At 38.9% G+C, this 13,139-nt stretch overlaps 1 protein-coding gene across 2 annotated transcripts in view; it reads right to left on the reverse strand.

The window, feature by feature from the left end:
* LOC108590293 (uncharacterized) overlaps positions 1-13,139 on the reverse strand; it is a 249,681-nt gene that overhangs the window by 75,539 nt on the left and 161,003 nt on the right. Inside the window, exon 4 of one of the 2 annotated variants that reach the window (XM_078368716.1) lies at positions 4,281-6,476. The exons of the other annotated variant lie outside the window; for it this stretch is intronic. Within the exon in view, the coding sequence (XP_078224842.1) occupies positions 4,281-4,313 (33 nt within the window). The 5' untranslated portion in view covers positions 4,314-6,476. The remainder of the gene's footprint in view (positions 1-4,280; positions 6,477-13,139) is intronic. 2 annotated transcript variants of the gene reach the window in all.

Here is a 13,139-nt window from a genome sequence, read left to right on the forward strand (position 1 = left end):
TGTTTAATTCTGAAGACAGTGAATTAATAGCCCATGACAATTGTATCTCCATTAGGCTTTCCTTCTGTTTGTAACAGTTTTTGCTACAGTGCTGCATGTAGATTTATGAGAATTACATTTACTTTGTAAATTGTCCCCTTTAAAATCACTTAGTGCACTTTTCTCTGGTCAGTCACTTTAATCTTAAATTCCATTTTAACTAATAGTAATATTGACATTTCTGCTTTCTTTTTTGCTTGAATTTACCTCGTGTTTTATTGTCCATCATTTGTTTTTTATCATTTTAAGTGTTAATTGTAAGCAACATGTATCTCGATTTTGTTTCTTTGACCCAAGCTAGTTTTTAATGGAAGATCCACATTAAGTCTAACAATTGATATTCATGACTTTATTCCTTCTATTTTATTTTATGCTTGATATTTATTTATTTCAACTTTTGCGCTGTTTTGGCCTTTCTTGTTATTGCTACCAGTTTTATTTGTTGTTTGTTTTTACTAGTTTGGTCAAGTTTCTAGTTCCTTCTTCACTTTCACCCTTATGAACATGGGATTCTCAATGCACCTTTGCATTTTGCTAATGGTCACCTTCCTTTTTATGACATTCATACTGAAAAACATATCTCGATTAGTATGAGAGCAAAATGCCAAGTATTTCCACACACCTCATTCCTCCCCTCCAATGAAACCTTTAAGATGGTTTTACTTTCCCATCTCCTTCTCAGATGAGACTCTTGGAATGCTCTCACTTCCCATAATCTGTTTTCTACCCACTACTATAATCCTAGAGTTTGTTTTAAAAATCATATTTTAAGATACAAGTAGTGAAATATTTAATACTCTACGACCCAAAGATATTTATATTTTTTCTTGAAATACATAGTTTTTGTTTCAAAAATCCTTATTTAGATTTAAAATTATAATTTCTTGGTAACTCTGCCACTATTCACTTATATTTTTCTACATATAGAGCCAAATGTATTGCTTATTACTGCTCCTCTTCTCTCAATTTGAAATCTCTGTTCTAACATTTGTAGTTTAGTAATGTTCTTCTCACATGAAGTATGTGATTAATGTTCTCTGAATTCCTGAGCTTCTGCAAATATATATTTTTTTATCCTGACTAGGCTAGACACTGAATTTTTGGGTTTCAGCTCAGTTTTGGAGGTAGCCTATGGAAATATCTTAATTGGTTTTTAGATTTTATTATGTATTCCGGAAGTTTGATGCCAATCTGATTCTTTTTCCTTTGTAAGTGTGGCACACACTCTTGGTTATCTACTCAACATCTACTGGCTTCCTTCTCCCTTCCTAATATCAAAACTGATTTTCCCAGGCATTATCCCATTCTTCATGGTATTTATCCCACTTCCTGTTCTGGAACTGTGGGTTTTGATTTGTTTAAGTCAATCATGAAAAGGTCATTTACTTCTAATTAGCTTAGGAGTGAGCATGTGACTCTGCTCTAGATGAATCATTGAAAGTATGATGTATCTAGAATGCAATAATACATCAAGGAAAGTCTATTAGTAAATAGTTTTTTGGAAAACTTTTCTAGCATTCGAGATCACTACTCTATCAGTTAAGAAGGTTTTTAATTCAAAATAACATAAAAAAAATGACCTTTAAAAATTGAGGGATACTTTTCTCACATAGCTAAAAGCCTAGAAGCAGGCAGTTGCTGATGTTGGTATATCTGATATCAGGGCATTTATATCCACAGTTTCTTTGACCTTTCCCTCATAGCTGCAAGATGGTTGCTGCAGCTCTAGCTCCAGGCATCACTTCAAAGCAAGAAGAAGGAAAAATAGGTAGGATAATGTCTGTACCACATGCTACTGTCCTTTCATATTAAGAAAGCTTATGGTTTCCCAGAAACCATTTAGCAAAATATATTAGTCAGATAAGTCAGGGTTCTTAAGAGAAACAGAATATATATATGGAATAAAATACAAATGTATATTTTATTTTATATAAAAGCCACAGGCAATTACAAAGGCTTTACCTGGAAGGCCTCATAGGAAAAGCTGCCCTTCCCACACCAGACTTGGTGCAGAGCCAATACATTGCAGTGTCTGAAGAGAGTTGCAGTCAAAGACCCAGGCCCCCTGGCCAGTTGTGCTCTTATATATAGCTGCATTCATGGCCCATGCGTCTCCATTTAGAAGTCCTCTCCTTTTCACTGAACCTTGAAGGCACTTTCCCTACTCTGACTCAGTACTCGATATTTTCTACTTCTAGCCCTCCCACTGTTCCTCACTTCTGGCTCCAAGGTCCATAAATCCACAGGAGCCTTCTGGTTGGAGATCCCTAAACAATGAGTTGACTCTACCAACACACTGTTCCATAGGGGGAAATGAAACAAAGGGGAGTCAAGGTTTGACTGCTACTTCAGTTCTGGCATTTTTTGTTTTTTGAGGTGGAGTCTCACTCTGTCACCCAGGCTGGAGTGCAGTGGCACAATCTCTGCTCACTGCAATCTCCGCCTCCCGGGTTAGAGCAATTCTCTGCTTCAGCCTTCTTGAGTAGCTTGGATTGCAGGCACCCACCACCATGCTCAGCTAGTTTTTGTATTTTTAGTAGAGATGGAGTTTCACCATGTTGGGCAGGCTGGTCTTGAACTCCTGACCTCAAGTGATCTGCCCGTCTCAGCCTCCTAAAGTGCTGGGATTACAGGCATGAACCACCACACCCTGCCTTGGCTCATTTTTAACCAGCTGAACTAACACCTGAAAGGTCAGATTAGTTCCTGATGGAAAGATGCATGTAGATTCCAGAGATATTTGGATGATAGAGTTGACAGGATTTGGCCATTGATTAGATTGGGGAATGGGTGGGATAGAGAACAGTGAGGGAAAATAAAAAGCCAAGGAAACTGCATAGGTGATTTGAACAATGGAGTGGATGGATGGTGGTGCCATTCACTAGACCATGAAACAAGGAGCAGGAGCTGAGTGGCAGGAAAATACTTCCATCTGGAGCATGATACTTCAGAGAAGCCTGTGGGTCATCCAAGGCAGATATTCAGAAAACAGATGGATATGTAAAAAGTAATTTAGAGGCAAGGTCTGAATTGTGATATAGATTTGAAAATCATTTATTAATAAATGGTAAGTGTAGATATTGGCATGGATAAAATGGCACTGGAAGAATATATAGAATGAGAAGAAAAGATGGCCTGAAACTGAGGCTCACCATGGTCTCTTCTTAAACGTGCCCTCTTTTGATTCTATAGATAATTTTCTAATGATACATTTTTCTATGATTCTCTCAAAACGTTTCTTAAACTTACTGAATAAAATGGAGACAGCAGGTTATAATGGAGATCCAAAACTTAGAGTCAGGATTTCAACTCTTTGAGTTTTATTTTATCTGAAAACAGGAATAGCAGTAATAGTACTTACCTTGATAATATTGCTATATTAAATGAGAAAATGCAGAAAAATTAAAGTACCCATGACAGAGCTTGGAACATTATAGATACTCAGTAAATGTGTACAACCTTCCTATCTAACTCTGTGTATTTCTCAGGATTGTGTTAAGAATCTTGAGCTAATTTAGATTCCTGGCTAAAGACAAAGCTAGGTCTAAATGAAGGCAGCTGTTATCATACATGCAGATGCTATATTTCTTTAAATAATGAATTTTATATATTTACTGTAAAGGATTAATTCTTCACATATTAGTTACCCTAAATAGTAAAGGGTACTACCTTTAAACCAAACCAAACCAAATCATGCCTCTGAGTAAAGTTGTAGAATACTTTCTTGAAACTTTTAATTTCTTGAAAATTTTAATTTTCCATTAGCAAGCTTTAGCTAAAAATGTGGGAATCACTATTTGTAAGTGTATTAGTTCATTTTCATGCTGCCCAAGGCATGGTGATTTATAAAGAAAAAGAGGTTTAGGAGCCGGGCAAAGTGGCTCACACCTGTAATCCCAGCTACTCAGGAGGCTGAGGCAGGAGAATGTCTTGAACCCGGGAGGAGGAGGTTTCAGAGAGCTGAGATTGAGCCACTATACAGCCTGGGTGGCAGAATGAGACTCCATCTTGAAAGAAAGAAAGAAAAAAAGAAAAGAAAGGAAGGAAGCAAGAAAGAAGAAAAGAAAGGAAGAGGGAGGAAGGGAGGGAGAGAGGGAGGGAAGGAAGGAAGGAAGGAAGGAAGGAAGGAAGGAAGGAAGGAAGGAAGGAAGGAAGGAAGGAAGGAAGGAAAGAAAGAAAGAAAGAAAGAAAGAAAGAAAGAAAGAAAGAAAGAAAGAAAGAAAAAGGTTTAATAGACTCACAGTTCCACACTTCCGGGGAGGCCTCACAACCATGGTGGATGGCAAAGGAGGAGCAAAGGCATATCTTACATCGTGACAGGCAAGAGAGCATGTGCAGGAAAACTGTCCTTTATAAACTGTCTTATTCACTTATTCACTATCATAAAAACAGCATGGGAAAACCCCGCCCCCATGATTCAATTACCTCCCATCAGTTCTCTCCTATGACATGTGGGGATTACAGGAACTACAACTCAAGATGAAATTTCAATGGCAACACAGCCAAATCATGTCAGTAAGTTAATCCTGAAAGGCTGAGAATAAAGCAATCATAAAGGTGGGGATTTCCATTCTGTGTATATTTTTACATCTTGTTTTGTCTAAAGTGTTATTTTGAAACAAAGACCTGGAAAGAAGTCCAAGGAGACTCTGACGTCTCTTGCATCTCCTGTACCCATACTGGAGGTAATAGAGATCCCATACTTCTATGAAATGAATGCAAGTTTTGGAATCAGGCTGACTTGGGCACAAATATGAACTTCATCACTAACTAGATATGTGAGCCTTAATTCTCCTATCTTTGTAATGAGAACTTTTTGGGGTTCTGGTCTGGATTAAATAAAACATTGTGTATAAAGCCCTAGGCACATAGTAGGTGCTCAACATAGTAAGTGCTCAATAAGTGGGAGCCACAGTGATATTTATTATGAAGCTTAGATCCATCAGGAGAATGAAATGGGCCAGACTTTGGGAGGAAGAAAGAAGGGAAAGAAAGATGTAGACCAAGTGGGAAAATAATGTCAAGTCTTTTAATTCACTTTTCATGGAAATCAGAAGAGATTGCGAGTAACAGAAGGTCACTTGGGTAGCTGTCCAGGATGCAGAGGGTACCAAGAAATATTCATCAGATTGAAGAAGAGAGTTCAAAGTTCATTAAAACTTCTCTTTTAATTTAAGCAAAACCTCCTCTTAATTATTACTCTCAAAAGTTTCAAGCTAAAGTAACTAGATGATTCACCAAGTATGTAGATACCAGGTCTGAGGCTCAGAAGACCTGTCCGGAGTGGGTTACCAAGCTCCAGGCCACCAGGCTAGGGACAAGAGTAAGATTGCAATTCTCAGGAAGGAAGAATGGAAGCCATTATCCCAGAGGAATATAGAATGAGCTATATTATATATGGTGGAGGGAGGAAACTAGAGAACAATACCTGGCAACAGGGACTGCAGAAGTAGCTGGTTTTGTTCATGTGTTTGCTGCCCAAGAACAATTTCTGTATCATTGGGTGACAGATCCCTATTTAACTTTGCCAAATGACCTCTCCTAGTGAAGGTGCAGGCCTTCCCAAGGTTGACTGATTCATTTTCTTCCTTTAAATCTTGAATCTTCTGTAGATATTTAAAAATGAAAAATAGTATGATTCCTCTGAGCAGGAGTGTCTTGCAGAGTCCCTATTCCATCCTCATTACCAGATCCTGTTGTTTCCTAAATTAGAGTCTCCAGGATTCTTGTAGCTCTATGAATTACTCGATATCCTTCCAACAAATCCATTTTCTGCTTAAGTCAAAGATGGAGACCCAGTCACCCATCCCTGGAACACTGACTCAAAAAACAGTTTATATGAAAAGAGGGGATGCTCCTCATCCCCTGGAGTTCAAGATCAGGCTGAGAAACATAGTGGGACTCTGTCTCTACAAAAAAGTTTTTTAAAAATTAGTCAGCCTGGGTGGCACACGTCTGTAGTCCCAGCTACTCAGGAGGCTGAAGCCAGAGGATCACCTGAACCCAGGAAGTCAGGGCTGCAGTGAGCCATGATTGTACCACTGCACTCCAGACTGGGTGACAGAGTAAGACTTTGTCACAAAACATAACAAAACAAATAACTACAATACAACTCCCTGGGAAAGGTAACTTTTAGCTTTAATTCCTGCCCTTTAATGTTCTGTATATTGCAAGGTGCTAAAAATTCGCAAACTAGGTTCCCAAGTTTCTTAACTAGGTGGCTTCCAGTTAGATTTTTTCAAAGGCAGGTCTTGGAGAAAGACCAGAAGGCAAGAGGAAGAGAGAAGCTATTTTTTCCCATTTTCTGTTTCTGGATCCAGCAGTAGTCACAGAGAGCCATAGGATCCAGAAGTCTCAGCAGGGAGTCCAGGAGCATCAAGGGCACTATGGGCTTCCAAGTTCTTGCAGGTTCAACAAATGTGCAAATTCTCAGCCTCCTGAAAGGTAACAGCAACAGTGGTTTCCATAAGTAGCAGGAGCATTCACCAAAGGATACTGGCAACCTCAGCGACACAGCTCTTTTTAGTTCTGGGTACCATCACTGGCCCTTTTTGGGCCTTCACGGATTTTATTCTCTCTGTTTGAATGCCTAGATAAATTCTGCTTTAAAAAAGCAGAATTGAACACCAAATAATTGAACATCAATTACTAACTTGAGAGTGATCTACTATTAAACTTTTGGCAGGAATGTTAACAGGTGAGTACAATCAGCAAGATGCAGTATAACTGAACACATTTGTGTTTAAACCAGGCTCCCTCATCTATTAGTAGGGTTATCTTAGTCAAACAACTTAACCAAGCCTCAGTTTTCCTTATCTGTAAAATAGAAATGATAGAATCCCTCATAGGAATGTTACATAAATTATGAAAATGTTTTATATATAATGATTTAATGTATGCCTGGCACTTAATAGGTACTCAACAAATCTTGGTTTCCTACATCTTTCACCCAGCACTTGCTTGGTATGGCTTGGGTTCATGAACACAGACACATTCTAGAGATTTTTGTCTCAGTCAAGCTTCTATCAGCAACTAGGGTACAATAGAAACTGATTACATGAGGAAGTCAGATATAGAGGAAAAATTAACTAGTTACTGACAGGAAGTGTTAAATGGGATTTCTAGAAAGGATACTTCTCAGAAGAGAAGCATCATGCAAAAAAAACTTTTAATCCTTCACTTAGTCACATCCTAATTCAAATCACAAACATAAGCCTGTACTTAGAAAAATTATGTTCCTACATAAGCATAGGAATTAGATATTGGAAGAAAGAAAGCCTGCCTGCTGGTCCTATTGAGGATACCTTCATACTTCACTCGGAATCTGGAACAGATTATTATCATCATCATCATCATCATTATTATTATTTGAGACAAGGTCTCACTCTGTTGCCCAGGCTGTTAGTGCACTCTGTTGCTCTAAGCTCAGTGTAAGCTCCACCTCCCAAGCTCAAGCAATCCTCCCTCTTCAACCATCTGAGTGCTGGGACTACAGCCACCACACCCAGCTAATTTCTTTTTTTTTTTTTTGTACTTTAAGTTCAGGGATACATGTGCAGATCTTGCAGGATTGTTGTGTAGGTACACACAAGCCATGGTGGTTTGCCGTCTCCATTCCCTCGTTACCTACACCAGGCATTTCTCCTAGTGTTATCCCTCCCCAACCTCCCCACCCCCCACTGTCCCTCCCCTAACCCCCCATCCCCCAACAGACCCCAGGGTGTGATGTTTCCCTCACTGTGCCCATTTGTTCTCATTGTTCAACACCCACCTATGAGTGAGAACATATGGTGTTTGGTTTTCTGTTCCTGTGTCAGTTTGCTAAGAATGACGGTTTCCAGATTCATCCATGTCCCTACAAAGGAGACCAACTCATTGTTTTTTATGGCTGCATAGTATTCCATGGTGCATTTATCCCACATTTTCTTTGTCCAATCTATCACTGATGGGCATTTGGCTTGGTTCCAGGTCCTTGCTATTGTAAACAGTGCTGCAATGAACATACATGTGCATGTGTCTTTGTAATTGAACCATTTATAATCCTTTGGGTATACCTAGTAATAAGATTGCTGGGTCAAATGGAATTTCTATTTCTAGGTCCTTGAGGAATCACCACACTGTCTTCCTCAATGGTTGAACTAATTTACACTCCCACCAACATTGTAAAAGTGTTCCTATTTCTCCACATCCACTCCAGTATCTGTTGTCTCCAGATTTTTTAATGATTGTCACTCTAACTGGTATGAGATGATATCTCAATGTGATTTTGATTTGCATTTCTCTAATAACCAGTGATGATGAGCATTCATATGTTTTTTGGCCTCAGATATGTCTTCTTTTGAAAAGTGTCTGTTCATGTCCTTCCCCCACTTTCGAATGCATTTGTTTATTTGTTTTCTTGTAAATCTGTTTAGTTCTTTGTAGATTTGTAGATTGCAAAAATGTTTTCCCATTCTGTTAGTTGCTGGTTCACTCTAATGATTGTTTCCTTTGCTGTGCAGAAACTCTTAAGTTTAATTAGATCCCATTTGTCTATTTTGGCTTTTGTTGCCATTGCTGTTGGTGTTTTAGTCATGAAGTCCTTGCCTGTGCCTATGTCCTGAATGGTATTACCTAGGTTTTCTTCTAGGGTTTATATGATATTAGGTCTTATGTTTAAATCTTTAATCCATCTGGAGATAATTTTAGTGTAAGGTATCAGGAAGGGGTCCAGTTTCTGCTTTCTTGCACATGGCTAGCCAGTTTTCCCAACACCATTTATTAAACAGGAAATCCTTTCCCCATTGCTTGTTTTCATGAGGTTTGTCAAAGATCAGATGGTTGTAGATGTGTGGCATTTCCTCCAAGGCTTCTGTTCTGTTCTGCTGGTCTGTATCTCTGTTTTGGTACCAGTACCATGCTGTTTTAATTACTGTAGCCTTGGAGTATAGTTTGGAGTCAGGTAGAGTGATGCCTCCAGTTTTGTTCTTTTTGCTTAGGATTATCTTGGCTAAGTGGGCTCTCTTTTGGTTCCATATGAAGTTTAAAGTGGTTTTTTTTCCAGTTCTGTGAAGAAGGTCATTGGGAGCTTGATGGGGATAGCATTGAATCTATAAATTACTTTGGGCAGTATGGCCATTTTCATGCTATTGATTCTTCCTAACCATGAGCTTGGAATGTTTTTTCAACTGTTTCTGTCCTCTCTTATTTCCTTGAGCAGTGGTTTGTAGTTCTCCTTGAAGAGGTCCTTTACATCCTTTGATAGTTGTATTCCTAGGTATTTTATTCTCTTTGTAGCAATTGTAAATGGGAGTTCACTCATGATTTGGCTCTCTTTGTCTGTTATTGGTGTATAGGAATGCTTGTGATTTCTGCACACTGATTTTTTATCCTGAGACTGTTGAAGTTGCTTATCAGTTTAAGAAGATTTTGGGCTGAGACAATGGGTCTTCTAAATATACAATTATGTCATCTGCAAATAAAGACAATTTGACTTCCTCTTTTCCTAATTGAATAACTTTATTTCTTTTTCTTGTCTGATTGCTCTGGCTAGAACTTCCAATACTGTATTGAATAGGAGTAGTGAGAGAGGGCACTTGTGCCTTGCCTAGTGCCAGTTTTCAAAGGGAATGCTTCCAGTTTTTGCCCGTTAAGTATGATACTGGCTGTGGGTTTGTCATAAATAGCTTTTATTATTTTGAGATACACTCCATTGATACCTAGTTTATTGAGGGCTTTTATCATAAAGGGCTGTTGAATTTTGTCAAAGGCCTTCTCTGCATCTATTGATATAATCATGTGGTTTTTGTCTTTGGTTCTGTTTAAGCGGTTGATTATGTTTATCAACTTGTGTATGTTGAACCAACCTTGCATCCCCAGGAAGCAGCCTACTTGCTCATGATGATTAAGCTTTTTGATGCGCTGTTGCATTCAGTTTGCCAGGTTTTTATTGAAGATTTTTGCATTGATGTTCATTATGGATATCGGTGTGAAGTTTTCTTTTTTATTTGTGTCTCTGCCAGGTTTTGGTATCAAGATGATGTTGGTCTCATAAAATGAGTTAGAGAGGATTCCCTCTTTTTGTATTTTTTGGAATAGTTTCAGAAAAAATAGTACCAGCTCCTCTTTGTACGTTTGGTAGAATTTGGCTTTAAACCCATCTGGACCTGGACTTTTTTGGTAGGCTATTAATTGCTGCCTCAACTTCAGCCCTTGTTGTTGGTCTATTCAGGGTTTCAACTTCTTTGTGGTTTTATCCCGGGAGAGTGCAAGTGTCCAGGAATTTATCAATTTCTTCCTGGTTTACTGGTTTATGAGCATAGAGTTGTTTGTAGTAATCTCTGATGGGAAATTGATGGTGATATCTCCTTTATCCTTTTTTATTGCATCTCTTCAGTTCTCTCTTTTCACTATTGGTCTGGCTAGTGGTCTATTATGTTGATCTTTCCAAAAAACCAGCTCCAGGATTTATTGATTTTTTGAAGGGTTTTTTGTGTCTGTGTCTCCTTCAGTTCTGCTCTGTTCTTAGTTATTTCTTGTCTTCTGCTAGCTTTTGAGTTTCTTTTTTTATCTTGTTCCTCTAGCTCTTTCAATTTTGATGATAGGGTGTCAATTTTAGATCTTTCCTTGCTTCTCATGTGGGCATTTATTGCTGTAAATTTCCCTCTAGACCCTGATTTAAATGTGTCTCAGAGATTCTGGTACATTGTGTCTTCTTTCTCATTGATTTCAAAGAACATCTTTATTTCTGCCTTCATTGTATTGTTTATCCAGTCAACATTCTGGAGACAGTTGTTCAGTCTCCATGAAGTTTTGAGGTTCTGAGTTAGTTTCTTAATCTAATTTGATTGCACTATGGTTTGAGAGACTGTTTATTATGATTTCCATTCTTTTGCATTTGCTGAGGAGTCATTTACTTCTAATCATGTGATCAATTTTAGAGTAGGTGTGATGTGGTGCTGAGAAGAATGTATATTCTGTGGATTTGGGGCAGAGAGTTCTGTAAATGTCTATTAGGTTTGCTTGGTCCAGCTCCTGGATATCCTTGTTAATTTTCTATCTTGTTGATCCGTCTAATATTGACAGTGGAGTGTTAAAGTCTCCCACTATTATTGTGTGGGAATCTAAGTCTCTTTGTAGGTTGTGAAGAACTTGCTTTATGTATCTGGGTGCTCCTTTATTGGGTGCATATATATTTAGGATCATTAACTCTTCTTGTTGCATTGATCCTTTTACTATTATGTAATGCCCTTCTTTGTCTCTTTTGACCTTTGTTGGTTTAAAGTACATTTTATCAGAGACTGGGATTGCAACTCCTGCTTTTTTTTTGCTCTCCATTTGCTTGGTAAATCTTCCTCTATCCCTTTGTTTCGAGCCTATGTGTGTCCTTCCACATGAGATGGGTTTCCTTAATACAGCATACCTATGGGTCTTGAATTTTTATCCAATTTGCCAGTGTGTCTTTTGATTGGGGCATTTAGCCCATTTACATTTAAGGTTAATGTTGTTACGTATGAATTTGAACCTGCCATTTTGATGCTAGCTGGTTGTTTTGCCTGTTAGCTGATGCAGTTTCTTCATTGTGTCATTGGTGTTTACCATTTGGTATATTTTTGGAGTAGCTGGTACTGCCTGTTCCTTTCCGTGTTTAGTGCTTCCTTTAGTAGCTCTTATAAGGCAGGTCTGGTGACAACACAGTCTCTCAGCAATTGCTTGTCTGTAAAGGATTTTATTTCTCCTTCACTTTTAAAGCTTAGTTTGGCTGGACATGAAATTCTGGGCTGAAAGTTCTTTTCTTTAAGGATGTTGAATATTGGCCCCCACTCTCTTCTGGCTTGTAGTGTTTCTGCCAAGAGATCTGCTGTGAGTCTGATGGGCTTCCCTTTGTGGGTAACCTGACCTTTCTCACTGGCTGCCCTTAGCATTTCTTCCTTCATTTCAACCCTGGTGAATCTGAAGATTATGTGCCTTGGGTTTGCTCTTCTTAGGAGTATATCTGTGGTGTTCTCTGTATTTCCTGGACTGAATGTTGGCCTTCCTTGCTAGGTTGGGGAAGTTCTCCTTGATAATATCCTGAAGAGTTTTTTCCAGCTCGAATTCATTCTCTCCATCACATTCAGGTACACCCGTCAAGCATAGATTAGGTCTTTTCTCATAATCCCATATTTCTTGGAGGCTTTGTTCATTTCTTTCACTCTTTATTTCTAATCTTGCCTTCTTGCTTTATTTAATTGAGTTGATCTTTGATCTCTGATATCCTTTCTTCTGCTTGGTTGATTTGGCTATTGAAACTTGTCTATGCTTCATGAAGTTCTCATGCTGAGTTTTTCAGCTCCATCAAGTCATTTTTGCTCTTCTCTAAGCTGGTTATTCTTGTTAGCAATTCACCTAGCCTTTTTTCAAGGTTTTTAGTTTCTTTGCATTGGGTTAGAACATATTCCTTTAGCTCAGAAAAGTTTGCTATTACCTACTTTCTGAAGCCTTCTTCTGTCAATTTGTCAAGCTCATTCTCCATCCTGTTTTAGTCCATTGCTGTTGTGGATATGTGATCCCTTGGAGGAGGAAAGCGTTCTGGTCTTGATGATGATCATTTTTGCTCTGGTTTCTGTCCATCTTCATGGATTTATCTACGTTTGATCTTTGAAGTTGGTGATTTTGGATGGGGTCTCTGAGTGGACACCCTTTCTGTTGATGTTGAAGCTATTTGTTTCTGTTTTTTAGTTTTGCTTCTAACAGTCAGGCCCCTATGCTCTGAGACTGCTGGAGGTCTACTCCAGACCTTGCTTGCCTGGAAATCACCTGCAGGGGCTATGTAGGAGTGAGGTCTGCTGCCCAATCTTTCCTCTGGTAGCTTCATCCCAGAAGGGTACCTGCCAGATGTCAGCCAGATCTCCTATATGAGATTTTTTTTTGGTTATTCAGGGGTCAGGGTTCTACTTGAGGAGGCAGTCTGTCCTTTGTCTGTCTGTAGAAGCACTGCTGGGCTGCCTCAGACTCAGCCCGGCTGGTGTGTAGGCTTCCTCTGGCTTGTGTTTAGACAGGTGAGATTAGATCTGCCTTCGCAATGGTGGACGCCCTTCCCCGCATCAAGCTCAATCATCCCAGGTCAAGCTTGAATGTAT

Source organism: Callithrix jacchus, chromosome 1 (assembly GCF_049354715.1).
Source record: "Callithrix jacchus isolate 240 chromosome 1, calJac240_pri, whole genome shotgun sequence".
In the NCBI taxonomy this organism is placed as follows: domain Eukaryota; kingdom Metazoa; phylum Chordata; class Mammalia; order Primates; family Cebidae; genus Callithrix; species Callithrix jacchus.